This window comes from Ovis aries, chromosome 21 (assembly GCF_016772045.2).
Source record: "Ovis aries strain OAR_USU_Benz2616 breed Rambouillet chromosome 21, ARS-UI_Ramb_v3.0, whole genome shotgun sequence".
Taxonomy (NCBI): domain Eukaryota; kingdom Metazoa; phylum Chordata; class Mammalia; order Artiodactyla; family Bovidae; genus Ovis; species Ovis aries.
In genome coordinates this window covers 31,976,254-32,004,025 of record NC_056074.1, presented here as the reverse complement: position 1 = coordinate 32,004,025, position 27,772 = coordinate 31,976,254, and the positions used below count along the sequence as shown (strand labels likewise).

Here is a 27,772-nt window from a genome sequence, read left to right as displayed (position 1 = left end):
GCCATGTGCATCTCTATGCACTGTAGGTGTCAACCCCCGTGAAGCAGGTGCCGAGGTTTCTCAGGGAGGTTTTGATGCGCCAGCATGGTTTTGCCCTATTAGGTCAAGTTCAAGTTCAAGCCCTTGCTTGTGTCCACATCCCGGTTGCCAGCTTCCATTCCTTGCCTAGAGCTCTTATCATAGCGCCTGTTAGTGTTTCTGCTGTGGAGGCTGCCGGTGTCTCTGCAGAGGCCCGTTTTGTGTGAACAGCAGCACTTTTTCCCTGCCTGCCCATCCCAGGAAGGTAGAGAGCCTAATCACGTTCCGTGCAATCATTCCACTGCTAATTGCATATAGACAGCGCTGAATCACCAAGCTGATTCCACTCGGGAAAAAATGCAACCCAATTGATGATGCCATGAGAAGACTCTCTGAGACACTTGTGATTAGACACTTCTGAAACCCGCTGCATCCTAACTCATTCGGAGGAAGCAGGGGCCTTAGCTACAAGAGCTTTTAATCAGGGGTATTTGTGGAGATGGACAAACCAAGCTCTTTTCTTATTCACTCCAGGTCTAGCTTGATGAAGGCTTTTTAGTTCCCCCTTAGGAAATGTGCAATAAAATTATTTAACCTTAGGAGATTAGGACACAAAAAGGACACTCTTTATGTGTCCAGTTCTGTATCAAAAGAAATAATAAACTTAAAAGATATCTGCTGGTTTCTTAAAAGTCACCAAAGAAGGTTTGAATAGTTCATTACAAGCGCCAGACTAGTCACCAGAATTATAGTCAGCTATTTCATTCATTCAGTCTTGACCATATCATCATTTGGTCACTTCTGTGTGTTCAATGCTGCTATACATATTGGAGCTAAAGATAAATGAAATACCCTTCTGTCTTATAAATTTGAGTGGGGTAAACACATACAATTACATAACAATGCCCTGTGGTTGGTGCAACACTGGAAGCAAATAAATGAATAAATAAATAAACTGCAGAAAGGAGGTAAGGAATTTTGATCACAAGAAAGGGTTCCCAAAGGAGTGATATCTAAGATGGTTTTGAAGGCAAGAAGGGAGAGGATGCAAAGCACAGATAAACAGCTCAGTTTGTAGGAACTTCATGGTGCGCCTAATGGGTGGGGGGAGAAAGGAGCTGGGAACAGAGACTCTAAAGACATGGATGGGAGCCAGCTCAGAAAGAGGAGTGGAGCAGGACAAGGTATTAAAGATGGGGGAGGTGAGTTTTGTTTTGTTTTGTGTTGCAATCATTTGGGGATCAATACTGAATATAATAACCTGGAGGAAGGAGTAACAGTGGAGAAGGGGTTGTAATAATCCAGAGTAGGTAACTGGGATTGAATTAACACAGTTAACAGTATGAGAGAAAGAAGAAAATGGATTTGTTGATGGGAGGGAAGGAGTGAGTGAAAAAATTAGGAATCAAATGTGACTCTACTCTATCCTGGGAGAATGGGGAGGAAGCCCCACCACCAGCAGAGATGAGCAGACGCAGGGTGAGAGCAGGTTTGAGGGGTGAGATGATGGTTCAGCCCGGGCTGTCTGGGAGACACATGAGGGGCATTTCCCTGGCAGTTCCAGAAACAAAAGTCAGCAGATCGTCCTGGGATGCTGACATGGACATGAAAATGGGAGTAGAGCTGGTCATTTAAACTGTAGACATGGGATTCAGAGTATACATTGACCAAGGGGAGGAGATAGAGGAGAGCTGAGGCGGGGGTGGCGGGGCACTTTAAAGATGCCATCAAATTGCCAAATTGCTCCTAGAATCTGTTCCTTCTGACTCTTTTAGATCCTCCTTCTGTGAAGGATTTAAAAAAAATTTGCTCAAATTCTCTCATACAATTCTCAGACCCAACCTAGGAAAGAGGAATAAAAGCATTTCCACATGTCACTAACAAGGGAACCGGGGCTCAGCAGTTTACTCAAGGCTGCGTAATTCCTGAGAGAAAGAGCCATAATGAGGGCTCAGAAGCACCGAGTTTGTTCTGACAAATCAGGGTCGTCTTGTTTTCTTACACTGTGCGCCATCCGCACGGAGGTGTGCACGCCTGTGTTCAGATTTTGTGTGAGATGAAGCGAAATGGAAGGAAACCTTAGCAGTGGGACTGATGAAGGAGTAAGTGAGCTCCTCTTTTTCCTGCACCTCTCTTCACTCTGCGTGATGGGATGGAAGGCCCACCTGTGTGTGGAGTTCCACTCGGAGCTGAGGAGGGAGGCGGTCCCAGACAGCCAGGCAGGGTCGTGCACGCATCTCAGCCAGTGTGATTCGGTAGCAGGTAGATTTGGTGGTGGGTCGATTTTGAGAACTATTTGCAAAGATTATTATGTTATGTTAAATATGTTCAAAAGTGATAGTGAAAGTGGCTCAGTCGTGTCCAGCTCTTTGCGACCCCGTGGACCACATAGTCCGTGGAATTCTTCAGGCCAGAATACTGGAATGGATAGCTGTTCCCGCCTCCAGGGGATCTTTCCAACCCAGGGATCGAACCCAGGTCTCCCACATCGCAGGCTGATTCTTTACCAGCTGAGCCACCAGGGAAGCCCAAGAATACTGGAGTGGATAGCCTACCCCTTCTCCAGCGGATCTTCCCAACCCAGCAATTGAATCGGAGTCTCCTGCTTTGCAGGCGGATTCTTTACCAGCTGAGCCACAAGAGAAGCCCTAAATATGTTCAAAAGCTATAATCAAATCTAATATAAACAAAGACTTTCACCATGCCTCCCTTTCTCACTGGACCCAAATAATCCTACATCCTCAGGCTTCCTCTTACCCTTGCGGGTGGCCTGTGTCTTCATCTCCTCCCTGGGCCAACCGGAAGTGCAGACTGGCATTTCCAGCTCCAGCACTGATGACACTTGCTGCTCTCTCTCAGGATCTGATCTGAATTTATTCATTAGATTATTTTAACTATAGATCTGATCGCATCTCGGGCTTTCTTCTATCTCCCTTCCCCCAGGCGGACATGTTTTCCCAGCCTGTTTGCTTGGTACGTCACCAGTGCCCCCTCCGTGTCCAGGAGGCCTCTTGTTGGCCTCCAGTGGTCGTGGGGCTCAGGAAAAGAACAGAACCCCACCCATTACACTTCATTCCTCCTAAGTCTGGGTGGGAGAACTCCTCTTGTTTAGTGAACAGAGCAGTGCTCAGATTTGCATGCCTGTTCTTCAAAAGGATGATTTATAAGTTACTTCACTTTCCATCCTCTACAAAATATTTAATGTATACACAAGGCTGTGCTTTACTCCTAGAGTTATTCCTTTTTCTGATCATCAGTTATATTTTAAGGAGTTTTCTCATTTTTCTTTGTAAGACTGGGGGTTGATAGAGACTTGGTTCCTTGCAGTCACTGTTTGATGAACCACAGGACCATAGAAGGGGCAATATGAATCTTTCTGGGTCCTGTGCACCTTTTAGACCCTTTTTCAGAAAGAAATAGAATCTCTTGTTAAAACACACATGTACACATACAGAGGCATACATGCATGATGTCATTTCCTTAGCTTCAGAAACCCCTAGGGTTGGAGTTCTAGTTTTAAGATAAAAAATCCTGCTCTTAATCCAGAAACCATCTTCATGGCTAAAGCACAGACAGCCTTGCCTTCCCAAGGCAACTCAGGACCAGGTGGCTACAGTGACCCCTGCAAGTGGACTTCTGACCATTTGTGTGCATAATAGAGCCCGGAACCTTAATCCATTAAGAATGTTTTTTTAAAAAATCCATTAAATTAATCTGGACAAGGATTTTCAAAGCAACTTCAAATTCCGCAGCCCTCGTTCCTGTCTTATATCTCTAGGGATTTAGAAAAAGAGAAAGCAAACAGCCAACGTTCGAGGTAATATGACACTGCGGAGTTCTATATTTATCCCCTATCAATGTCTTTCAGATCAAATTGGCTGAGTTTGCAAATCAAAAGCTGATTCCTTCATTTATTTTTTAAATTTTTTTTTTTAAGCAGCCATCAGCTGCACCATTGCAAACATCCAGGTTCCAGACATCAAGCTGCAAACTCTAAATCTCCAGCTGTGCGTTTTCTGACTTTGAAACCATCCCCCATAATAGGGGGTCTGCATGCAAACCTGAGCTAGGGGTCCTCGTGAAAAGGCAGGCAGCAGAGGGGCACACAACCCCAAGAGGCCAGCCAGCTGCTGGTGCTGGGTGTGCAAAAACAGCTTGTTGTTAAGGGAAGGGATGGGCCCTGGAGATACATGGGACCTGGTGTGGTGGAGGGCGAAGGGGCCACTTTCATATAATTGTGTTTTGGTTGTAGCTCCTCCTTAATACAAATGTAAAGATGATTCCCAGAAAGTGTCCCACATTAAAAATTAAGGGAATTCTCTTTTCTTTTTATATATCCATAAAATATATTTCATGTATGCATATTCATATGTTTTCACCAGCATATGTTTGGTTTCAACTGTCACATGAGTTCTTAATATATGTCAGGATCTATGCAAGTGTTTCGCTGTTTCCTTTATCGATCGATAGGTAGGTATGCAGATAGATTGATAGATATATAGATGATAGATATGGTGTTAGATGGATGATACATAGATAAGTAGATAGATTGATAGGTTGAGAGATAGATAGTCAAGGCAATTTACAGTTGAATCAGTTAATGTAAAGTTAATTGGGTTTCTAATTACTGCTTTATGATGGAATCAGTTTAATAGGTTAATGTGAAGGTTTGGGGGACTCCATCGTCTGTGTGGGGACGCTGTGGGAAATGATGAGGTGTTTCCCAGGTCTAAGAGAGCTCCACCTGCAGTAGTGACAACTCTGAGCTTGGCAGGCGGGCGTGGGCGGGGACTGCGGCTCCTTCTCCCCAGTAACCAATGCGGATGCGTTTAGGGAGGTTTCCTCCCCTGTAATGGGAGCCAGAGGCTCAGGAAAACGCATCCCACCCCACTCCCCAGCACTGGCCCCTGAGTTTGATGCACAACATTCTCATCGACCGTTTGAAGCTGTACCTCAGTGCAAGAGCAGGAAAAATCCAGAACTTTTCTCTGAAGAGATATTTGACATTCATTCATTCTTAGAGAGATTGTTAGACTCTCCATTCTACCAGCCAGGCTATCTGCATCCAAAGGGAAGGTCAAGAAAAATACATACGTGTGTGTGTGTGTGTGTGTGTGTGTGTGTGTGCGTGCGTGCGCACGTGTACACATGCTCAGTCATGTTTGACTCTTTGTGACCCTAAGCACTGAGCCACGCCAGGCTCCTCTGTCCATGGGATTTTCCAGGCAAGAGCACTGGAGTGGGTTGCATTTCCTCCTCCAGGGGATCTTACCAACCCAGGAAGATTGAACCCGTGTCTCCTGTATTAGCAGGCAGCTTCTTTACCACTGAGCCACCTGGGAAGCCTCTAATGTGTGCATGTGTGTGTGTGTGTGTGTGTGTGTACGCCCCCCACCACCACCCATGTTGGTGGGGGGTGGGCAGCGCTTCCCAGGTGGCTATGTTGGTAATCTCCAACATGGTAATCGCCAGTGCAGGAGAGATAAGAGATGCGGGTTTGATCCCTAGGTTGGGAAAATGACCTAGAGAAGGAAATGGCAACCCACTCCCATATTCTTGCCTGGAGAATCCCGTGGACAGAGGAGCCTGGAGGGCTATAGTCCATAGGGTGGCAAAGAGTAGAATACGCCTGAAGCAACATAGCATGCTCCTATGTGTATATGCGTATGTTCTTGTATTCTTAGCTGTGAAATTAGAGACATTTCTCCAGCCCCTAGTTGGTCTCACATGGGCTATACAGCTGCACCTGCCTCCTTAGAAGAAAGGATCCCCAGGAATTGTAACCTTTGTAAATAAATCAATCAAGACTTTGGTTTTCTAAGTAAAAATCTCCTAATTTAAGAGAACAAGAGTAGAACTTTCTAGTCCCGGGATCTCTGGTGAATCGTTTGTAAAGTTATTATGATTCAGTCCCCCTGGAAAAGCAGAGATCTGATTATTCTTTCCTTTTCACACTGAGATGCTCCTGTAGCAAGGATCTGGAGTACTAAAATATGCTCATATCAGTTGTGGGTCAGTAAGGCTAATCATGAGAGCTGCTAGTTGTTCAGAGTTTACCGTGTTCTGAGTACTTTACTGTACTTATTGAATACTCAAAACCACCCTATACATTGGTGTCATTTTCTCATTTTAAAGAAGAGGAATCAGAAGAATGGAGAGTGAGCCATCAGCTAGGATTATCTCAGGGGCCAATGTGCAAACATGGGGACTCACCCCTGTCCACAGTGCGGTGGAGGCCAGTGGGGCTAAGAGCTGAGATCAGCACTTCAGCCATTTTGCTCCAGCTGAATACCAGTCCCTCAGAAGCTCTCCTGCGTCGATTAGTCAGCAGTAAAAAACATTGTATTAATATTTATAAATGCCTTTTGACACTGGTCATCTCGCCCTGTCACAGCAGATGTGGCTTTTGTCTGGAGCCCAGGAGCCCCCAGCCTGAACCAACAGCCCCAGGATTCCCCCAACGCCAGGTTAAGATGGCCCTGAGGGCCCATCTCCATGGCTAGAGACCCCAGCTTTATCTCCTTGCTAGTTCTCGGAGGCCCCCTCCATGCAGCCCCCCACCGCTGCCTCTTCAGGCTGAAATAGAGCAAGGGTCTGCTGTAAGGGTTTTTGTCTGAAGCCTGGGAGCCCCAAGCTGCTCTGAGCTCTCAGCAGGGGTGGCGGAGGGGGATGAGGAGGCTTCCTTGCTGCATCGGCAGCTGCTGACTCTGGATCTCACAGCAGCCTCGCCCACCTCTAATGTCTTCCCTGAACACATCTTCTCTAGTTCCACCCTCTCCACTTCCTCCCTCAGACCTCAGACAAGTCCTCTGGCTTTCAAGGGCTGCTGTTGAGGATACTAACCATGCTTCTATCACCACGTGTTTGTGGACCAGACCTCCCAGCACCTGAGCAAAACCATGGCTTCCTCCATCAAAGCACAAAACTTCCAGTGCTGCTCAGCTCAAAATCAAGACACCTTGGAGGGACACCCTCTTGCCTGTCCTATAAAGAGCTCTCCCCAAAGCCCAGTTGGCATTGAACAGGAACTTCCTGGTGCAAATCAGAAGGGAGGAGGGAACCAGAGTCTAGAGGACTAGTTTACGACTAGACGAATCTTCCCAGGTGGGCTTTCCCTGGTGGCTCAGCTGGTAAAGAATCTGCCTGCAATGCAGGAGACCTGGGATCAATCCCTGGGTTGGGAAGGTCCCCTTGAGAAGGGAATGGCTACCCACTCCAGTATTCTGGCCTGGAGAATTCCAGGTACTGTGTAGTCCATGGAGTCACAAAGAGTCGGACATGATTGAGTGACATTCACTTTCAGACAAATCTAGAAGATGAATCTAGGACCAGACTAGTCACAGAATTTGAGGTAATTTTTTAAATGATTCCAAATTTGGAATTCTAGAATTCTATGCTCTTTTTTGCTCTTAGTTTCTGAGGTCCAGTGATATTTTATTTCAATTCATATTAAAGCAAGGAGACAGCTGTGCCTTCTTCTCTCCAATAGCTGCAGCTGTTCTCCTTGACAAGTGTTTCTCAGGTGAGATAAAAATGATAGCCGTGGCTATTATTATTTCCAGTTATACAGATTTCAAAGCCCAATCTATGAACTCAGAAACTTGGGGTTTCTTTTCCAAAGGAATATTCCTTACACAGGACGGTATTCATCCTTCTGTGGGTTATAAACTTCTGAGCTGAAGTCCTCCGAAGAGTACGAAGCTTCTTTGGGGCTTCAGGAAATGAAATCCAACCTGCTTCCTTTCCCTACTTGGATTGTCAGAGTCCACTTAGTGAAATAGTTCTGTTCCTGAAAAGTTGGTTGCAAAACAAATTCTGTTAGATAAATCACATTTCCTCATGGATGTCCATTTTTAAATTAAGGATGCATCCCCCAGAGAAATAATCAGCCACAGGATTAAATATAAATTTTACTAAACACTCGATAAAACTTTTAAAATCACATATTTAAAGAAAGGCTATTGTTAGAACACTAGTGGTGATGATATTTTTTAAAGGCAGGGGATACAATGATTTTGCCAGGAACAATTGCCAGAGGTGGTGCTGTTTGGGAACAGAGTGAATGGATAAGGACAATATGATACATATATACCTTGGAATATTATTCAGCCATAAAAGGAGCAAAATTGAGTCATTTATAGAGATGTGGATGGACCTAGAGCCTGCCATACAGAGTGAAGTAAGTCAGAAAGAGAAAAGCAGGTATTGTATATTAATGCATATAGATGGAAACTAGAAAAGGGGGACAGATGAACCTACTTTTAGGACAGAAATAGAAACGCAAATGTTGAGAACAGATTATAGACACAGTGGGGGAAGGGGAGGGCGGGATGAACCGGGAAAGTAGTGTTCCCGTACCCACACTACCATGTGTAAAATGAAGAGCTAATGGCAGGCTGCTGCACAACACAGGGAGCTCAGCACGGCGCTCGGTGACGACCTCGAGGGGTGGGGTGGGAGAAGGGTGGGAGGGAGGCTCCAGAGGGAGGGGATATATGCATGCTTAAAGCTGATTCCTGGGTCAGGAAGATCCCCTGGTGAAGGGATAGGCTATCCATTCCAGTATTCTTGGGCTTCCCTGGTGGCTCACATGGTAAAGAATCCACCACCTGTGATGTGGGAGACCCAGGTTCGATTCCTGGGTTGGGAAGGTCCCCTGAAGGAGGGTATGGCAACCCATTCTGGTATTCTTGCCTGGAGAATCCCCATGGACAGAGGAGCCTGGAGATCTACAGTCCATGGGGTCACAGAGAGTCGGACAGGAGTGAGTGACGAAGCACAGCATAGCTGATTCACGTTGTGTACAGTGGAAACCAACACAACATTATAAAACAATTATTCTCCAGTTAAAATAAAATTAATAGCATAGAAGCAATAAATAAAAAGAAAAAAGAGGTTGACAAACTTCCAATTATGTAAACTACATCCTGAGTGCCTTGAAAGCCAGAAATGCCCGAGACGTGGTCCCTGCTGTTAAAGAGCTTCAATTACATGGGAAAATAAAGCCAGTGCACAAGGCATAAAACCACCACTAGAAAACACTCGTAGCTGCAGGATTAATAGGGGTGGGGGCCATCCTGTGACCTAGTGAGCCGCCTCCGTCCACAGGTGTGATCCTGGACTCGTCTAAGCTTCAGTTTCCCACACGAAAAATACAGGATTGACCTAAATCCCTAATTCCCAAAGCTGAGTATACATGAGAGTTTTTAAAACTCCTCATCCCAGGAGATCCTGATTCAATAGGTATGACTGGCAACTAAAATTCTCTATTCAAACAAAGGTTCTATGCAGTTCTACTGACGTCAGCCTCTGTCCTGCCTCTGTGAATCTGTTTTCTTTTTTTCTTTCTTCCAATATTTTTATAAATTCTCCATTCAAACGACAAAGCACTGATCATTTCATAGCCAGAACACAGATGCTATTAAAGGAAAACTTTCCTTGAGTCATTAACTCTATAAATTCAGATTTCAGTTCATTTATTTTCTTTCTGTTTGCTTAAGTAGTACTGATGGCTCCCTCATTTCTGGTGATTCAGAGTTTTATTTGTTATCTACATGTATGTATGTATGTTTAGTCTGTAAGTCAGCTCTGACTCTTTGCGACCCCATGGACTGTAGCCAGTCAGGCTCCTCTGTCCATTGGATTTCCAGGTAAGAATACTGGAGTGGGTTTGCCATTTCCTTCTCCAGGGGATCTTTCTGGACCAGGGATCGAATCTGGGTCCTCTTCATGGGCATACAGGTTCTTTACCACCAAGCCACCTGGGAAACCCATATATGTATATACATACTAGCTTTCTCTCTGGTTTTGATATTTTGCTTCTAATTGAGAAAAAGTATATGAGGAGAAAGGTGAAAAATATGACAGTGAAAGCTAAAATGTGTAAAGCATTTTAATCTATACATATTAATTTTTGCATACCTTACCCAATTTAATTAGGAAGTGTAGGGTCTTCTGCTTTATTGATTATGCCAAAGCCTTTGACTGTGTAGATCACAACAAACTGTGGACAATTCTTCAAGAGATGAGAATACCAGACCACCTTACCTGCTTCCTGAGAAATCTATGTAGGTCAGGAAGCAACAGTTAGAACTGGACATGGAACAACACACTGGTTCCAAATTGGGAAAGGAGTATGTCAGGGCTGTATATTGTCACCCTGCTTATTTAACTTACACAAAGAGTATGTCATGCGAAATGCCGAGTTGGATAAAGCACACACTGGAATCAAGATTGCTGGCAGAAATATCAATAACCTCAGATACACAGATGACACCACCCTTATGGCAGAAATTGAAGAGGAATTGAAGAGACTCTTGATGAAAGTGAAAAAGCAGAGTGAAAAGCTGATTTAAAACACAACATTCAAAAAACCAAGATCATGGCATCCAGACCTGTCCCTTCATGGCAGATAGATGGGGAAACAATGGAAATAGTGACAGACTTTATTTTCTGGGGCTCCAAAATCATTGAAGACGGTGACTTCAGCCATGAAATTAAAGGACACTTGCTCCTTGGAAGAAAAGCTATGACCAACCTGGACAGCATATTAAAAAGCAGAGATATTACCTTGCTGACAAAGGTCTGTCTAGTCAAGGCTATATTTTTTTCCAGTAGTCATGTATGGATGTGAGAGTTGGATGTAAAGAAAGCTGAGCATCAAAGAATTGATGATTTCAAACTGTGGTGTTGGAGAAGACTCTTGAGAGTCCCTTGGACTGTGAGGAGATCCAACCAGTCCATCCTAAAGGAAATCATTCCTGCATATTCATTGGAAGGACTGATGCTGAAGACAAAACTCCAATACTTTGGCCACCTGATGCGAAGAAGTGACTCATTGGAAAACACCCTGATGCTGGGAGGGATTGAAGGCAGGAAGAGAAGGGGAACAACAGAAGAGGAGAGGGTTGGATGGCATCACTGGCTCGATGGACATGAGTTTGAGCAGGCTCCAGGAGTTGGTGATGGACAGGGAAGCCTGGTGTGCTACAGTCCGTGGGGTCACAAAGCGTCGGACACGACTAAGCAGCTGAACTGAAGGGACTTCACTGGCAATCCAGTGGTTAAGACTTTGCCTTCTGGTGCAGAGTCGTCCAATGCATGGGGTGTGGGTTCAATCATGGTCAGGGAGTTAAGATCCCGCATGCCTCGAGGCCAAAACACCAAAACATGCAAGGGAAACAATATTGTAACAAATTCAATGACTGTACTTTTTCTCAAATTCTCCATTTGTTCTAGAGAACACAGTTTAGTAAAATTAAGCTTCCTTGGTTTTTGCAGGATTACATTAGCGTAATTCTCTTCCTCCGGTAATACAGATATAGATCAGTAGGAAATGAACACTTTGCCCAAATCTTAAACTATCCAGCTTCCTTCCCTACTTAAAATTGCCTGATATTAATATTGTAAATTTCACCTACAGTAGCGCAATGTTCCCACAAAAAACTTGAGAATTTTTTTTTTACTATGATTGTCCTAATATTTACATACTTGCATTTCACCCTATGGCAATATCCCCCTCTCTGCCTCAACTTCTCCATTTGGATGTTCCTATAACGAGTTCATCGGAGTTTGGTTCCTGTAAGACTTACTGCGGTCGCACAAGAACCTGTTTGATTGGGAGAATTAAACCGGATGTGTGGTCTGTGGTTGGAGAGAACAAGGGACCCGGGAACTCTGTGTCGTTTTGTTTCCTTGCTTTGATGGTGTCATCGCAGCCTCCCAGGAGATCTGAGGTCCTACCAGCCACTGTCCTGACACTGGAGCTCGATCCAGAAACAGCTCACCAGAGCTAATTTATTTCCTAATGCTACAGCACTGTTAATTTATAAATTACACTGGTAATTCGAGCTATTATTAATTTCAGATGGTGTAGGGCAAGCCTAATTAAAATATGACACCAATTGCCACACATATGTACCAAGGACCACCATTTAAAATTAATGGGAATATTAAGTGTGACATGAGTGTCCGCAATGCTCTGCACAGTAATTACAGCATCTAGCGGGGAAGATCTGACAAGTGCAGGCTCACGGTGGGTGCAAATAAACAACGACAACGTAAAAGGAGCACGAGCTCTTCACTTAAGCCTCTTCTCCTCATTTCCTCCACCCTTCGTCCGTTCAAGGTTAGTGCTCTTTCCCCGAAAGATGCTTAGGGAGCAGTGACAGACAGTTAAGGCCACTGTGCTTACTGGTGGGGACCATGAGTCTCTATGAGTTAATATTGACTGTCTTCTCAGATTCTGGACTTTGGGGCCCTGCTTGCTACTTCCAGCATCTTCTTGGTTCTTCCTGTGAACTTATTAACACGTGCTTGTCTGCTGTGATAGATGCTGTCCACAGGTAGTATAGGCAGGGGAGCTCCTATACATGTACACTACCGGTTTCATAGGGTAGAAAGATGCGTGGGGGATGCTCAGGTTGGACTAGGTCTGGATGGTGACAGGCTTGTCAAGACCCAGGAGTGCCGGCCCCTCTGGGCAGGCAGTGGTCCCTCTGTGTACGAGAGCGGTTGTCTTCTATGTCATTGTCATCGCTCCTGCTATTACCGTTATAAAAATGGTGCTCTTAGCAACGTCACAGAACAAATACAAGCATTGTTTACACGCTGTTATTGTTGTTCAGGCACCCAGTCGTGTCCGACTCTTTGCGACCCCTTGAACTGCAGCATGCCAGGCCTCCCTGTCCGTCGCCAACTCCCGGAGTTTGCCCAAGTTCATGTCCATTGCATTGGTGATGCCATCCAGCTATCTCATCCTCTGATGCCCTCTTCTCCTTATTTACATACCATGCACATAATTCTTTGTATGACATCAGTTTCTTTTTATTGTCATATTTATTTGCGGCATCACAGATACAGGCAGCATTATGCAGAGGTTTTATTCCCTGGGGGAAGGACTGTGCCTCTTCCCTCCCCCTCAGATTGGGCCCCCACACTGTGTTAACATAGCCCTGATCCTTTGAGTCTGGACCTCCAGGAAAATCATAGGATAACTATATAGCACTTTCAAAGTGGGTTTCAAAGTGCTTTCATGTAATCGGTTTATCATTTGTTCCTCCAGACATCCCGGTGTGCTCTGTGATGGCCTAGAGGGTAGGGATGGGGGTGCCTATCTCAGACCCAGAGCCTGACTGCGTGGTGAGAATCGGGGAGGATGAACACTGACATTATTCATCACTTACTGAGGACCGGCAGTTCTCCAGACTCTGTGCTTGGTCCGGGTGGGAGCACTGTACCTGGTCCGCTGGGGAACCGAGGACAAGCTAGTGATGTAAGAGGTAGAAGGGAGGCAGGCGGGGGAGCTGGTGTCCATCCTGAGAATCTGAGCTGAGATTGGTTTGCTAAGTTTGTGCCTTTGGTGTTTTTCCTCCTATTTCCTCACCCCTACTCCTGCAGCTGTGGGCTTTGTGAGTGAAGACGAATACTTGGAAATCCAGGGCATCACCCGGGAGCAGTCAGGGTACTACGAGTGCAGCGCCTCCAACGACGTGGCGGCCCCCGTGGTGCGGAGAGTCAAGGTCACCGTGAACTGTAAGTAGTCTCAGGCGCCCCCACTCAGCACCTTTGGGAGGTGCTGCCCTCCTGGCCACAGAGAGAGCTGGACCCCAGTGCCAGCCTTGACTCGGGGCGGGAAATGGGGCAGCCTCGCTGTCCATTTTCTGCTTTCAAGAGCAACAGTTCTAAACTCTTAAAGAAAATAAATGGGCGCTGAAAGTAATTTTATATAATCCAAAACTTGAGTCCTAAAAGATCACTACATGGCATTCAGTGCATAATTTATACAAGCTTGTCTTTGAATCCCAATGTTTACTCATAATGTCACCAAGCTTCTCATTCTCTGGACAGTCATCTCCTTAATAGGGAGCAAAAATAAAAAGCACGTGTATGGAAGATATATTATAATTTATGTTTATGGTATACTTATGTTTTCTCATCCTCTTCTAATTATGTATGTTGATTGACATGGTATACATTCACAATTGAACTATAAATAGATAAACATACACATAGCCAATATGAGAGGGTATATCTCATGCCTGTTTTTTGCTAATAGAGGTACTGAACCCAGAAAGCTGGAGGCCACTTCTCTGGACTCCTCCTCTCCCTTCACCATCCAGTTCTCTCTGACATCGATGCTGCTCGATGTCCCCACTCCCTCATGCATTCTCTCTAGGTTCCTTGTTAGGTACCCTGACTCAGGTCTCGAGGACATTCAGAAAGTTTTCCCAGCTGTGCTGATCTCAGATGTTCTTAGGACAGAATAGAACCCAAGAGTTAAACCAGCAGACAAGAAGAGTTTCTCCTTCCAAACTTGGGGTGGGATTGGACATAGAGGAAGAATACCATGGTTTGATGTTTACTCCTTTACTTTAATATGTTGGTTTATGTTACAATTCGAGCCTAATTAACACAAAGCACTTGAAGAATCAAGGAAACAGGTGAAGCAATCATGCCATTTTTGTACCCTACCACAATTTCTTTTTAAAGTGACATAATTTACAGTTAATAAAGATTAACCTAAACAGTAAGGAGATGTAAGAGAAGGGAAAAACCTATATACGGAAATAAGAGAAATCTATGGGTAAATCAGCACACGATGTTTATAGCCTGAGGTGGTCAGATGCGGGTCCAGGATTTGGCTTTGAGGTGCTAAAGCAAAGAGAGGAAACATCTTTTGGTTTGAGGTTTATGTCCATAAGATAAAAGTGAATTTGTCGCTTGGGAGAAGCACTGCTTTTCTCTGATGCTGAGACTTGAAAAATAATTTCACTTTAAGGTCTCTATAAATAGAGCACAGCAAGCATCGCTTGCAATGGCCGGGCAGTGGTTGGCTGTGGCTCTTTTCCATAGTGCATTTCAGTGCTGCTGTCGGCATGACAAGGGTGATTTGGCAGAGACTTGGAATGAAAGCAGGCCGAGGACTTAAGTGAAGTTGTTCTGGCTGTATTCAAGGGTCCAGGGCAGAACACCTCCAAGAATGACAGATCTGTATATCCCCCAGGCAATTCTCCAGGACTATTATTTCTTGAAACTGAGTTTTCGATGGGAATTGAATAGCTTGAAAGCTTATATATTCTGGCAAAAACCTGGTGTGCAGAAAATCTATAGGGCTAGATTAAAGGTACTGTCAAGCCATGGGGCATACGGTGGATGGAGTTGGCTATCTCCTATGAAAGTGGAAAAGTTTAAACAGGAAATAGGCCTAGATGCCTGCCCATCCCACTGGCGTTCAGAGGGGAGTGGAGGCAGTGCGCTGGAGCCTTTCCCTGGTGATGCGGGATGGCTTCATTCTCCGGCACTTCGTGGAGACCGCCGTTAGAATGGGGCCTGGAAAACAGAGCGAGGGGGCATTTGAGATGCTGTCGAATGTCCTCTCTTTGTAGACCCTCCATACATTTCGGAAGCTAAGGGGACGGGCGTGCCTGTGGGACAGAAGGGGACGCTGCAGTGCGAAGCCTCCGCGGTTCCCTCGGCAGAATTCCAGTGGTACAAGGATGACAAAAGGTAAGACTCCCTTCCCCTCTCCCTCCCCTAAGAAGAAGGAAGCTCTTCCAGGTCCCTGGTTCCACACAGACGCAAATGGATTCCTGCAAAGTCCTCTCAAGTGCCTCTTACCTGTGAAGGAGAAACAGTATCCAGACCAATCTCTTCTTGACGTGAATGAACTACAGCTGTGTTTGTAATGCTGCCACGCGGAACTATCACTCGCCAGTCAACGAGCCCAAGGAAAACTATTTCTTTAGGAAAATGAACTGTCAAAGGAAAGACCACCAGGAGCCCTGGCAAGCCTATGAGTTTTTTATAGGCCTGGGAAATAATGTGTTCTGCCCGCAGCTATTTTTAACACATTCCCAGGCTTGTATTAAGGCATCAGGAGTGCTCCTGGTGCTGTTAGCTGCGGCCCAGGACGCCGGTTCCATCCCGGGTGCACTCAGTGGTGGCGCAGGGACGTGTCCGTGACCGACTTGGCGCTCCTTTGTGCAGAGCGTACACTCTCACGGCAGGAGGAAAGACAAGGGCCTCCCGTCCCCTCCTCTTGTCACAGCTGCCATCCGGATGTTTGCGTGACTCACTGAAGTTTGTCACTGCGAGGAGTTATCAAATGGCACGTTAGCACAGGGTTCAGCAGCTCCGAAAGCCAGGCAATTACTGCCATCAAAGAGCTATTTTAAGGTGGATGAACAGCAATTGATGGGCAAGAGCTGTCCACGGTCAGAACCCAACTTGGTGAAAATGGGAGGGGGCAATGCAGAGTCCTGAGGTGTATGTGGGGTACAAGAGGGGGAAGGAGTGACAAGCCTGAGAAGCTGAGGGAAAAAGCCACAGAAAGGGCAACTTGGGGAAGGAGCGAGCGTGAACAACTCCAGGCCAAGACGCAGATTGAGAGCGACCCAGCTGCTGCCCGCAGGACTTAACATCCCCAGTGCCGGGGGCTCTTTACTCAAAAGGCCAGTGTTCACGGCAGCACTAGGTACAGGAGCCAAGATGCGGAAGCCACCTAAGTGCCCACTGACAGATGAACGGATAAAGAGGATGTGGTACGTGCATACAGTGGAATATTAGCCAGCCATTAAACAGAATGAAATAATGCCACTTACAGCAGCTTGGATGGACCTGGAGATTATCATAGTGAGGGAAGTGAAACGAAAAGACAAATACCATATACCATCACTTATATATGCAATCTAAAATACGACAAGTGAACTTATTTACAAGATAGAAACAAACTCATAGACAGAAATCAAACGTGGTTATCACAGGGGGAAGGGAGGAAGAGAGATAAATTAGAAGTTTGGGATTCACAGATACACACTACTGTTGCTGCTGCTGCTGAGTCGCTTCAGTCGTGTCCGACTCTGTGCGACCCCATAGATGGCAGCCCACCAGGCTCCCCCGTCCCTGGGATTCTCCAGGCAAGAACACTGGAGTGGGTTGCCATTTCCTTCTCCAATGCATGAAAGTGAAAAGTGCGAGTGAAGTCGCTCAGTCGTGTCCAACTCTTAGCAACCCCATGGACTACAGCCCACCAGGCTCCTCCATCCATGGGATTGTCCAGGCAAGAGTACTGGAGTGGGGTGCTATTGCCTTCTCCGACACGCTACTGTTAAATATATATAAAAGAGATAATCAACAAGGGAAGGACCTACCTGCTGTATAATAGTACAGGGAACTATATTCAACATTTGGTAATAACCTATAAGAGGAGAGAATCTGCAAAAGAATATATATATGTCTGTGTGTGTACACATATACATATGTGAATGTATAACTAACTCACTTTGCAGTACACTTGAAGTTAACATGACACTGTAAATCAACTATACTTCAATAAAAAATAAATTTAGGGACTTCCCTGGTGGTCCAGTGGTTAGCATTCTGCTTCCATTGCAGGGCATGCAGAGTTGACCCCTAGTCTGGGAATTAAGATCCAACATGCCACACAGAGCAGCCAAAATTTTTTTAATTAATTAAAAAAAAAAAAAAAGGCCAGTCAGCACTAAGAGCCCCTCTGCTGCTGCTGCTGCTAAGTCGCTTCAGTCGTGTCTGACTCTGTGCGACCCCATAGACAACAGCCCACCAGGCTCCTCCGTCCCTGGGATTCTCCAGGCAAGAACACTGGAGTGGGTTGCCATTTCCTTCTCCAATCATGAAATTGAAAAGTGAAAGTGAAGTCGCTCAGTCGTGCCCGACTCTCAGCGACCCCATGGACTGCAGCCTTCCAGGCAAGAGTGCTGGAGTGGGTCGCCATTGCCTTCTGCAAGAGCCCCTCTAGTAGTGCTTCTCACGTGGAAGGATTATAATGAGCCACAGCGGAACCTCTGACTCAGTGACCTGGTTGTAAACAAACTTCAGGGGTTTGTTCAGCCCCTCTAGTCTCTGCATTAACCCGTGAAGTTTGTGTACAACCAAGTCACTGAGTCAGAGGTTCCGCTGTGGCTCATTATAATCCTTCCACGTGAGAAGCACTACTTTTTTGTTCTAAAGCGCCAATTCTGGCAGCAACTTGGGTGCACTGTATTCATCCAGCCCATTTTGTAGATGCAAGTACTGAGACAGAATGAGTAAAAGCAGACTCAGAAAGAGATTAGAAGAAATAACTGGCTTTTCTCCTTTTTCCCAAGAATTCATAATCAAGCAGAAGGCAATAGTATTTTCCCAATAAATAAATGTGGGTATCTTCAAAATCCTGCTTCCTTTCTCCATCCATTTTATCTTTTCTTTTATATGAAGAAGAAAACTGAGACATGAAAATCCAATATCAGAAAACATAGGAAAAAAAAAAAAAAAAAACAGAAATCCGTTGAGCTCCAGGGTAAATTCCTGAACTTTCAATGATTCAGATCTTCAAGGAAATTAATCAGCTACATCCTGTTTTTCTAATCCTGGATGGGATGAAAATGCAAGTAAAATGTGGAGAAAACAAAATCTTAAAAGATGTGGAGGAAAGATTAGCCCTTAGGCAGAAGTGGACAGTGGTGGGCATATGCAGGGCGAGCTCAGCTCTGCAGAGCTGCTGTGTCACAGGGAGGGGGCTGCGGGCTTCCCCCAGGATGAGAGAGCCGGACTGACAGCATCTCCATGGGCAGGGCGTTTTCAGAGTCCTGGGCTCAGGCAGCTCTGAGTCCTCTGTCTGAGCCCTTCTCAAGGCAGCTCCTTTTCTCTCCTTTAGTTGATTCCGCTCAGTTTTTCTATTTGCTCTGCACTTATTTACCCCCCACCCCATGTTCTCCCATTGAATGGAGGTGTCTGTCCTCTGGGCACCAGGCTATTAAAGAGCATCTCTGCCTCTGAACTCTCTTTGCTGCCTGTCCTTCCTGGACCACTGGCAGGTCACTCCTCCAGGGAGGTCTCCCAGGGAAGATGGCTCCACTAGGGGGAAGGCCCCCTCTAGCCTAATTGATATCCCTGGTGAGAGGAGTGGATTTCTGAGACCAGTCAAAGGAGTCCTTGTAATGGAGACAGGCGGTTTTTCAGAATGTAGGATAGAAGTCTCTCTTGACTGCGTTCTAGTCACTCAGCGCCTGCCACCACCGTGTGTGCTGTGGATCAAAGGGAGAGGAAAGGGAACCCTGTCCTTAATAAAGACCACTCATCTGTAGGGACTTGAATTCTTGAAAAGCATGAAGAAGCTGAAGCCTGGTAGTGATACTAAACTGGCCTCTGTACCCTGACACCAAATTGGCTCTGTCTCAGAGGCAGAGTTTTGGGTGAAGAAGAAGAGAATCGCTTTATTGCTTTGCCAGGAAAAGGGAGTCACAGTGGGTTCATGCCTTGAAAACTTTGTGTCCCGACCTGGAGGGGATAATGGGGAGTTTTATAGTAATGGTTCAGAGAGGAGGGTGGGATCAGCTAGTGGACATTCTTCTGATTGGCTGATGGTGAGATAATCAGAGATCAGCATCATTAACCTTTTGTGCTTATGGGCAGTTTGTAGTTAACTTTTCCCACCTGGTGGTGGTTTCAACATCTGCTAAACAACTCAAAGATATTATGTGTATCCCTTAAAGGGGAGAGGAGGGCACAGCAACCCACTCCAGTGTTCTTGCCTGGAGAATCCCATGGCCAGAGTAGCCTGGCGGGCTACAGTTCATGGGGTCACAGAGTTGGACACCACTGAAGCAGCTTAGCACGCATGCATCCCTTAACAGCCTCCCCAGTGGCCTTGAAGGGGAAACAAGACCCTGTCCCAAGGCTGTCCAATTGCTTCTTGGCTGCTTCTCCCCGTCTGGCATGCCCTCCCATCCCTAATTAGCAAGTGTTCGAACCTGCCCTTTGCAACTCAGGGAAGATCTAGGAGGCTGAATGAAACCTATTTCCTACAAACTAGAAAACTGGGGATACAGAAAGGCTTTGTGCACCAGAGCTCCACAGGGTCCTGCTCAGTTTCAGCACACCTGTCTCAGCATATCTGACTCAGTTTCAGGCACCTCCATTCTCCCATTGCATGGAGGCATCTGTCCTCTGTGGCATGGGGAAGTGTGTGACCACACGGAACGTCACCCCAGAAGCTGCAAAATGCTGCCGAATACCACTGGCCGCCCTGCTCTGCTTTTAGCTAAAGACATTTCAGAGCTGTCAGCAAAGCCTGCTTTCTGGGCAAGTGTTCTCTCCCCACTGCAGAGCTGAAATCTAATTCACAGCTTGGTCCTGATGTGACGACTTCCTCCACAGCCCAGGAATGGCTTCAGAATGGCAAAAGGGATCAATAAGCTTGAGGAACTCAGAGAAGCCTCTGGCAGGTGGGCTGCAGAGCTTCCTACGGACAGCATCCCCTGCAGGATAGCAACAGAACAAGCCGGAGATAGAACAGTGGCTTCTGGGTGTACAGCCAGACACCTCATTCCTTTCGGACTGTGCTCACATTATAACAAAATACGTGGACCTGGGCTGGTTCGCTGTCCCTCACGTGGGAGAGATAAAAGCCCCCAGATGAACATCTACAGGATGGAAAGCAACGCAAGTTCCCACAGCCCCACTCTGACTTCCCTGGAGACAGATGCTGTGTTGGGACAGAGGCCCGAATCCTGGTCTTCTCATCCCAGCGGTCACAAGTCTTGGCAATGGAGAGAACCGTCCATTCATCCTGCAGAGAGGACACCTTCAGATAATGATACAGCAGCTGATGTCGCTGCCAAAACTGTCCCGTGGCCCAGGAACAGGAAGGAGTTTGCAATGTCTCACTCCACAGAAATATATTATTTTGAATAACATTTTATGGTTTACAAAGCATTTTCTCATCATTGTCCTGCTGAGCTTTACTTTCTATTTTGCCTGAAATATTGTCTTTCTCAGTTTGATGACTCCAGTACCAACCATTTGCCTCAATTTCTGCCCTGCGAACCCATACCAACATGTGTCCACCTTGACATATTATCCTGTCACGTGTCCTGCTCCAGCCAGGCCCTACACAGGCAGCTGAGCTTTTGGGAACAATCCCTGAGATCCTCCATTTAGAACGATGTTGTCCCCACTGGTGGTTATCTTTCCTGTAGCATAGACAGCTTCCAGGCAAGGAAGACAAATTATTTCAGGGGAACTAACTGTTTGGCTTAAAGCCTGTTCTCCGAAATAGGACATCCCAGCGGTTTTTACAAAGACAAGCGCTGGTCTCATGATTTCCATGCAGACATGCAGGTTCAATAGGAATTCCTCCTAACAGCCTCCAAAGAAGGAGAACGTGGCCCCACCCACCACCGAAGCAGTTATTCCTTTCCCTCTCTGTCTGCCCCGTAAGAGTCCGCACTTGTAACAAGTGTGTCTGGCTGCCCTCCCCGCCTCTCTCCCTGGCTTTTATCAGTGGCCCCCAGCCACTGGTCTGAGCCGTTAAGGCACGTTGGCCTGCGTGATGGGGTAAGACAGCCAGGGAGGTGGTCCTGGCCGCCTGAGGCCACACACTCGGGCTTCTGTAATCCCTCCCAGGATGAGATGCTCAAATGCAATGGATACCCAGGCCCATCAGGGGCCCCTAGTGTGAAAACGGTCCCTGATTCTTTCACCCTGATCAGGTCTAAGGATAAATTACTATCTGTAGAATGTTTCAAGTTCTTAAGGGACAGTTATTACTACCAGGTGCATGAAAAACTTTGCTCTTTCAAACCCGTCAGGTTTTTCTCCTGTTTGCAGACTGGGTTCTTCATTTTCATGGTTGCCATCATCATCATTTTCATCAATAACATCAATTTTCCAGCACCTACTGCTCGGATCCTGTGGGACTGAATGGCACACAGCTGGCGCGTTGTATTTGTTGAAGGCACTCGCCTTCAGAGAACTTCAATAATTGATAGAGAGATGAAGATCTGCTCTGTGCCAGGCATGTCTCTGGGCACACACATAAAACAGAGCAATGTAATTACGTGCGCCATGGTGGCGAACTTGTTGTGTGGTTGAGTATAAAACAAACAAACAAACAAAAAAAATGGGATTATAGTGATGCCAGAAAGGGGGAAGAGGGAAGATCACTAATTCCAGAGTTTTTCTTCTTCCTCGTGAGGAAAAATACATATAACCATCCCCTTTTCCCTCTCTTTTCGGTCTGTCTCTTGTCTCAGGCTGGTTGAAGGAAAGAAGGGGGTCAAAGTGGAAAACAGACCTTTCCTCTCAAAACTCATCTTCTTCAACGTCTCTGAACACGACTATGGGAACTACACGTGTGTGGCCTCCAACAAGCTGGGCCACACCAATGCCAGCATCACACTGTTCGGTGAGACGGAGCCCCAAGCTGGACAGCAAGGAGCACGGTGGGGGTGGGGAGGGAGCAGGGAAAGGGAGGGTAAGGAAGAGAGTCAGGAGTAGTTAGGCGGGGGTGGGTGAGAAGGACAGGGATGAGGAGGGAGGGGGTGAGAGAGAAACAGCACACGTGTGAAAAGAAACACCGGGTTTCATCCTGTGCTAGAAGTCCTGACTCTGCAGGAAAGGGTTTGGGAGATACTGAAATGACATTGAACGTTCCCCCGCAGTATCTCCTTAACTGACCGTGGGGATTGCTATCGGATCTAGTCAGGAACCCAGAGAGGAACACACACTATTTCCATACTTCTTCCCTGGATGAGTGTGAAATGTTACCATTTCTGAAACTTCTTCTAGTCTTCGGGATATAAGAGAAGCTGCATTGTATTGATAAAAGTAGGCTCCTGGGCCTTGGGATCCTGAGTAATGTTAGTGTCCGAGGGAGAATTCACATAGCCAGTGGGTGTGTCCCTGGTTCTGCATTTGTGTCCCAGGGTGTTGTCTGGCTGCGTTAAGACATTATCTGTCCAACTGAGCCACTGTCTCGACAGAAGTCACATAATCATTCACGCATCAATTCATTCAGTCACTCTATTGAAAGACTAATCTGGGCAAGGCAAGTTGCGCTGTCTTCATTGCACACCTGGCAACTACAAGGGTGCCAGAAACAAGGGAAGGAGGCAAGTAAACAGACTGAGATCCCCAGGTCTCACGCTTCTTCGGGGAGAACAGTCACACAGACCTGAGCCTGGATGCCCGAGAGCCATCCTACGTCTCTGACGGGCTCCCTCCCCAGGAAGACGCAGACTGGCCACACAGCCCATGGGACTCATTTCTGGTTGCTTTGTTGGGGTGGGGGTGGTCGGGGGTGGGAGGCACACCCCTCCAGGCCCCAGCAAGTACCTTAGCTTGGAATCCTTCAAATTTTTTCCCTGGTCTCCCATGTTAACAAGCACTCTTGAGTGTTTCCCTACCACCTGGGGAGGGAAAGGTAAGGAAACTAGCAGATCATTGGCAGGAGCCTAAACCCCTTTATTCTGAGAACTCTCAGATAATCCCAGAGCTCTGTAAAGCACCGCTCACCCCCTGCCCACCCTGCCACATCTCCTCCATGGCACCACAGACCCCGATCAGGTTGTCCAGACAGCCCACCTGTGCTCTTCCCCTGCTCCATCCAGATTTCCAAATTGCATTCCATCCCCCCTTTTACCCAGCACATAAAATAAAGCCCAGCTTTATCCTCCAGGGCTGGGAGGCGGCAGGCTGCCCTTGATCCCAGAACTGGCAGACCGGAATGGGCAGAGCTGTGATTAGACTGATTGATGTGTCTGACGCCTCCCACCCAGGGACAGTCATCAGGGCCGCTCACGTTTGTCAGCCTTTTGGCTTTTTGGCAGGTGTCGGTCTGCATGAACAGAAGGACCATGATTAGGAAGGGGCGGCCCTGCCTCCCTTTGCCTCCCAGATCCAAGGCTCTCCCCGCCCTCCACCCACAGCCTTCCTCTTCCCTGTAAACAGTCTCCCTCCTCCTTTGACCCCTTTGCTCCTCCAAATCAGATGCATGAAATGGTTTTGCAACTGACTTTATCACTGCAGTCTAATTCCCTGGCCTCGCCCCCTGAAGCCATCTAAGATGAGAAGAGAGAGAAAAAGCAAACTTTAAGAGTGAAATACCGGCGTTTGTGACAAGCAATGCAGTGAAGCATGCACCGTAAATCTGCTCCTTTCCACAGACGCGTGTTTGGCAATTAAGACCTCTGCCCGCATCCCCGGCAGTCTGTGTTCACGTGGGACGGCCCTACAGTCGCCAGCTTTCTGGAGTCCAGGGGACTCACTAAAAGCATGTCTGGAAAAGTGATAGCATGGATTCAAGCAAGTTTAGAAAGACTAGATCAAACAAAGATGAATTGTGTCCGTGCGGGGATGTTCTTTAACACAAGAGGGCTCACAGCCCTTGCATGCTAAACCTCTAAGAGGGAGAAACAGTTTGGAACATTTCCAAATTTGATCAAACAGCAACCAGGTTTTTAGCCTCGTTTAAGAGAGCATTTCTGAGAAGCCCGTCACAGCATCACCACCTGGGTGCCACCTAGTTCCATGGAGCTACGAAATCCCATTAACGTGCCACGCCTACATTTCCACCCCCTTGGCTCACACTGCAGCTGGTCCACACAGCCCCTCCCCTAAACTCTGTATCAACGCCCACTCTCAATTAAGGCCTCTTGACAAATATAAACGTGTTAGCGAATTTTCTATGCCCTTTCCTATGATCAGACCCATCAAGCCGACTTGGGCAGGTTAGGAAGCAGCCTTTGCTTTCTGTGAATACACAAACTTTGTGATGAAACTCCATCTCCTGTAGCATCCGAGGGCCAGCTATCAAAATGGTAGCATCATTTTGCCACCAGCCTGCTTGGAAGCTGCACACATGACCTGATGTTGAAAAGTGAGGGATGCTGGTGCTGGTTAGATTCCTTCAGGGTCAATGCCTTTGAGGAACTACAGTCAAATGGGGAAGGGGTGATCCTTCCTAGCAGGAACCCTACCAGTAGGATTCTGAGAACCTGGTCCCTAAGGCTCCAGAGGCATCAGGGGCCCAGAAGAATTCAGCCCCTGGGATCCTGAATCACAGAGATTCCTGCTGTGGTGCTGGGAGGCCAGAAATCCCTGAACTTGGTCTCCCCAAGTGAACCAGTGGAGCTGTGGATCAGACGCAGATCTCATCTGGAAAGAGGCTTCAGTCCTCTGCTACCAGTTCAGCACCCCAGCTCAGCACACGCCCAGAGTCCGTGCTCCTGTGGGGGCTGCAAATGCATGGCCAGCCCCTCGCCTTTCAACCTTGGCATCCCGTGTGCACGCACCCAGCCCTTCACCATTCCTCATCTGCATCTTGCCCCACCACCTCTGGTTTTTGTGTGTTCCTTTATTTTTCCATCCCTCCAGAAATGTTTGTGAAAGCTGGTATACAAACTATATATGATGGATATATAGCTGCTGTATATAATACGTGTGTTTGTTTTCATTTTTCTCTCCTGTGTGTCCCTCACCCGATATAGAGCTAAGTGAGCCTACAAGCTCATCTTTGTTGCAAGGTCAGTATCCCCCCTCCCCTTGCTTTATCGGTTCTCCCCTCCCCGCTTTCTCCCAGAGCCCCCTCCCCCTGCCCTGCTGTGTGTTCCCCGAGGCTCCTGTTTGTCCAGCAGCTAGTGGATGGTGGCAGGTGCTAAGTGGGTTATTGGGAGCCAATGAAACTCCAAGGACCCCCTTACTCTCTGCTCACATTGCCCTCCTCCCCTGAAGGGCTGGGAAGGGATAAAAAAAAGTAACAACTCTATCTTTTCAAAGCCTGGAGATCTGCATGAAGAGAAAAGGCTCAGAGAGCGAGGCTTGGGGCAACAGGCAGAGAAATCTACCCACTGAGTGCTTCTCATAGGAGTCCCCAGTGACAGCAACCGCCCCCTAATCAGCCACAGAAGCGAACCTCCAGTGCAGAGAGTTTCAGAGGGTCCCTAAGCTGCCACAGAGCATTCGTGGGGAGCATTTTTAGGGAGGAAGGTGGGCAGGTGCCCTGCAAGGTCCTTGGAGTGGACGCCGCTGAGCTCCTGTCCAGAGCCTGACTTCCAGGGGTGCTGTGCACTTGGGCAGGTCAGGAAGTGTCGTTTAGACTCAATTTCCTCTTCTGGGCCATAGAATTGACCCGCCTTACAATCTGAGAGTTGCTCTAGCCTTCACCTGAGAACACATGGTAAAAAGGCTTTGGAAACCACCAGGTGCATCTTGAACCATTGGAGCCCAGTCTGTGGTTACAGGAACCCCCCCATATCATGATCCAGGGGTTCATGAACTCATTTCTCAAGCCCTCTCCCTAGCTTCTTTCCACCTCTTTCACGCCAACCCTTCCCACCCTGTGATACCTGCATCTCTCACCTCGTTCTACTCAGCCCCTCAGATTTTCTCAAGGCCCCTAGCCTAGCTAAAGTGATTCATTTAGACTATGACGAAATGTTCAGAAGTGGGCCCAAGCTGAGTGGTGGAGTCGGACCCGTGGTGTGTATGCCGCTTACCTTTCCCTGCTGAGGACAGTGCCGACCCTCGGAGAGCCCCGCAGGAAAGAGGCTGTGACCACAGTGAAGAGAGGGTCTTTCCCCACTTCCTGCCATCCTTCTCATCCCACCTAGCACCCCCCTCATCCTGTTCATCCATTCACATCTGGCCATGCAAGCAATCATCAGAGGATGGCATTAGACTTGGGGAAGGGGAGATGGAAGGAAATGAATTATATGGGAACTTATTTGACGGAAGAGGAGAAAGCTTTTATGGTGAGAAGATTCAGGGATGCAGTATTCGCCTTAGTGATATAGAGCGCCGTGGTGATGAACCACAAACAGGAAAGTGAAACAGAAATAGAAAGGGAAGTCAATGGAAGGCTCCAGGTTCAATTAGTGATTCGATGTGTGCTTATTGAACCCCTGACCAAGGCATATGTACAGATCTCGAAGAATGTTGGAAAACTGGCAAAGGACATAAATGCTGAAAGGGACATAAATGGTGTGAGAGGCTGGAGGTAGGCAGAGGACAACTTGCGAGGGACTTTAAATGACTTAGAGTGACAGCTCATTGTAATCACTGGTATCTGTATTCTCAGCTGGAAAGGGAACTTTTGAGATAGGGATTGGTTGCTGAGGAGTTAGAACTCCACTGAAGGTGCACCCCAGGGATGGAGGGAGCTCATCCCACATTGAAGCCAACAGTAACAAAACTGACCAGAAGCAAACAAATCCCTGCCTGGTTCTGAGCAGGGGACTAGGAGCAGAGGCTCCACCTGCTGACTCAGAGCTGGGTGCCCTCACCGCACTGTGCTCTGTGATCCACTGTGTATGTGAGGCAGGGTCTCCATGCCAGCTCTCTTCCCTACGTTGCTCCCACCCCATCCCCCTTCTCGTTGGGTGCAGGGCAATGGGTCAGGCTAGTGTTGTAGATGGTAGAATCCTGGAATATTCCAAGACTTGGATTAGTGTGGTCTTCAGTATAGCTGTCAGACTCTTGTACACGAAGGACTGTATTAGAGAAGAAAGACCATGCTCTTGGGGCATTTATCTTATGCATCCCTCTGTGTGTGTGTGTGTGTGTGTGTGTGTGTGTGTGTGTGTGTGTGTGTGTGTGTTGCTTTTTCCTCCTCCATGGCCAGCCTACCCTAGAACAGAGAGCTACCTCATTTCTCTGGAATACGCCCAGGTTATGCTCCCCTCATCTAGATGGATTTCCACCCATGAGGAACACTTAGCTTTAAGAGGCATTCCAACCTATTTTGTTACTCAGTATTCGAATGGTCCAGAAGGATCCAGATAAGAGAATTTCGTTCCTTCTCAGCATTTTCTGCCACGCTGACATATTTCTCTGCTCCCCCTCTCGCGAACACAGTGGACTGCATGTCCCCGTCTCGTGTTAATATGTAGTGCTGCGGGACTCCTGCCATGATAACTAAGGACTGGCGGACCCACCACCATCCCTCATGCCCTCCCTC

The 27,772-nt window shown here is 47.1% G+C and overlaps 1 protein-coding gene across 6 annotated transcripts in view; it reads left to right on the top strand.

Moving 5' to 3' along the window:
- Nucleotides 1-27,772, top strand: part of NTM (neurotrimin) — a 964,897-nt gene that overhangs the window by 916,028 nt on the left and 21,097 nt on the right. For 4 of the 6 annotated variants that reach the window (XM_027959852.3, XM_027959851.3, XM_027959856.3 and 1 more), the window contains 4 exons: nt 13,417-13,551; nt 15,405-15,525; nt 22,071-22,222; nt 25,305-25,340. In XM_027959852.3, the coding sequence (XP_027815653.1) occupies nt 13,417-13,551; nt 15,405-15,525; nt 22,071-22,222; nt 25,305-25,340 (444 nt within the window). The remainder of the gene's footprint in view (nt 1-13,416; nt 13,552-15,404; nt 15,526-22,070; nt 22,223-25,304; nt 25,341-27,772) is intronic. The other 2 variants (XM_027959855.3, XM_027959853.3) reach the window with 1 other exon arrangement.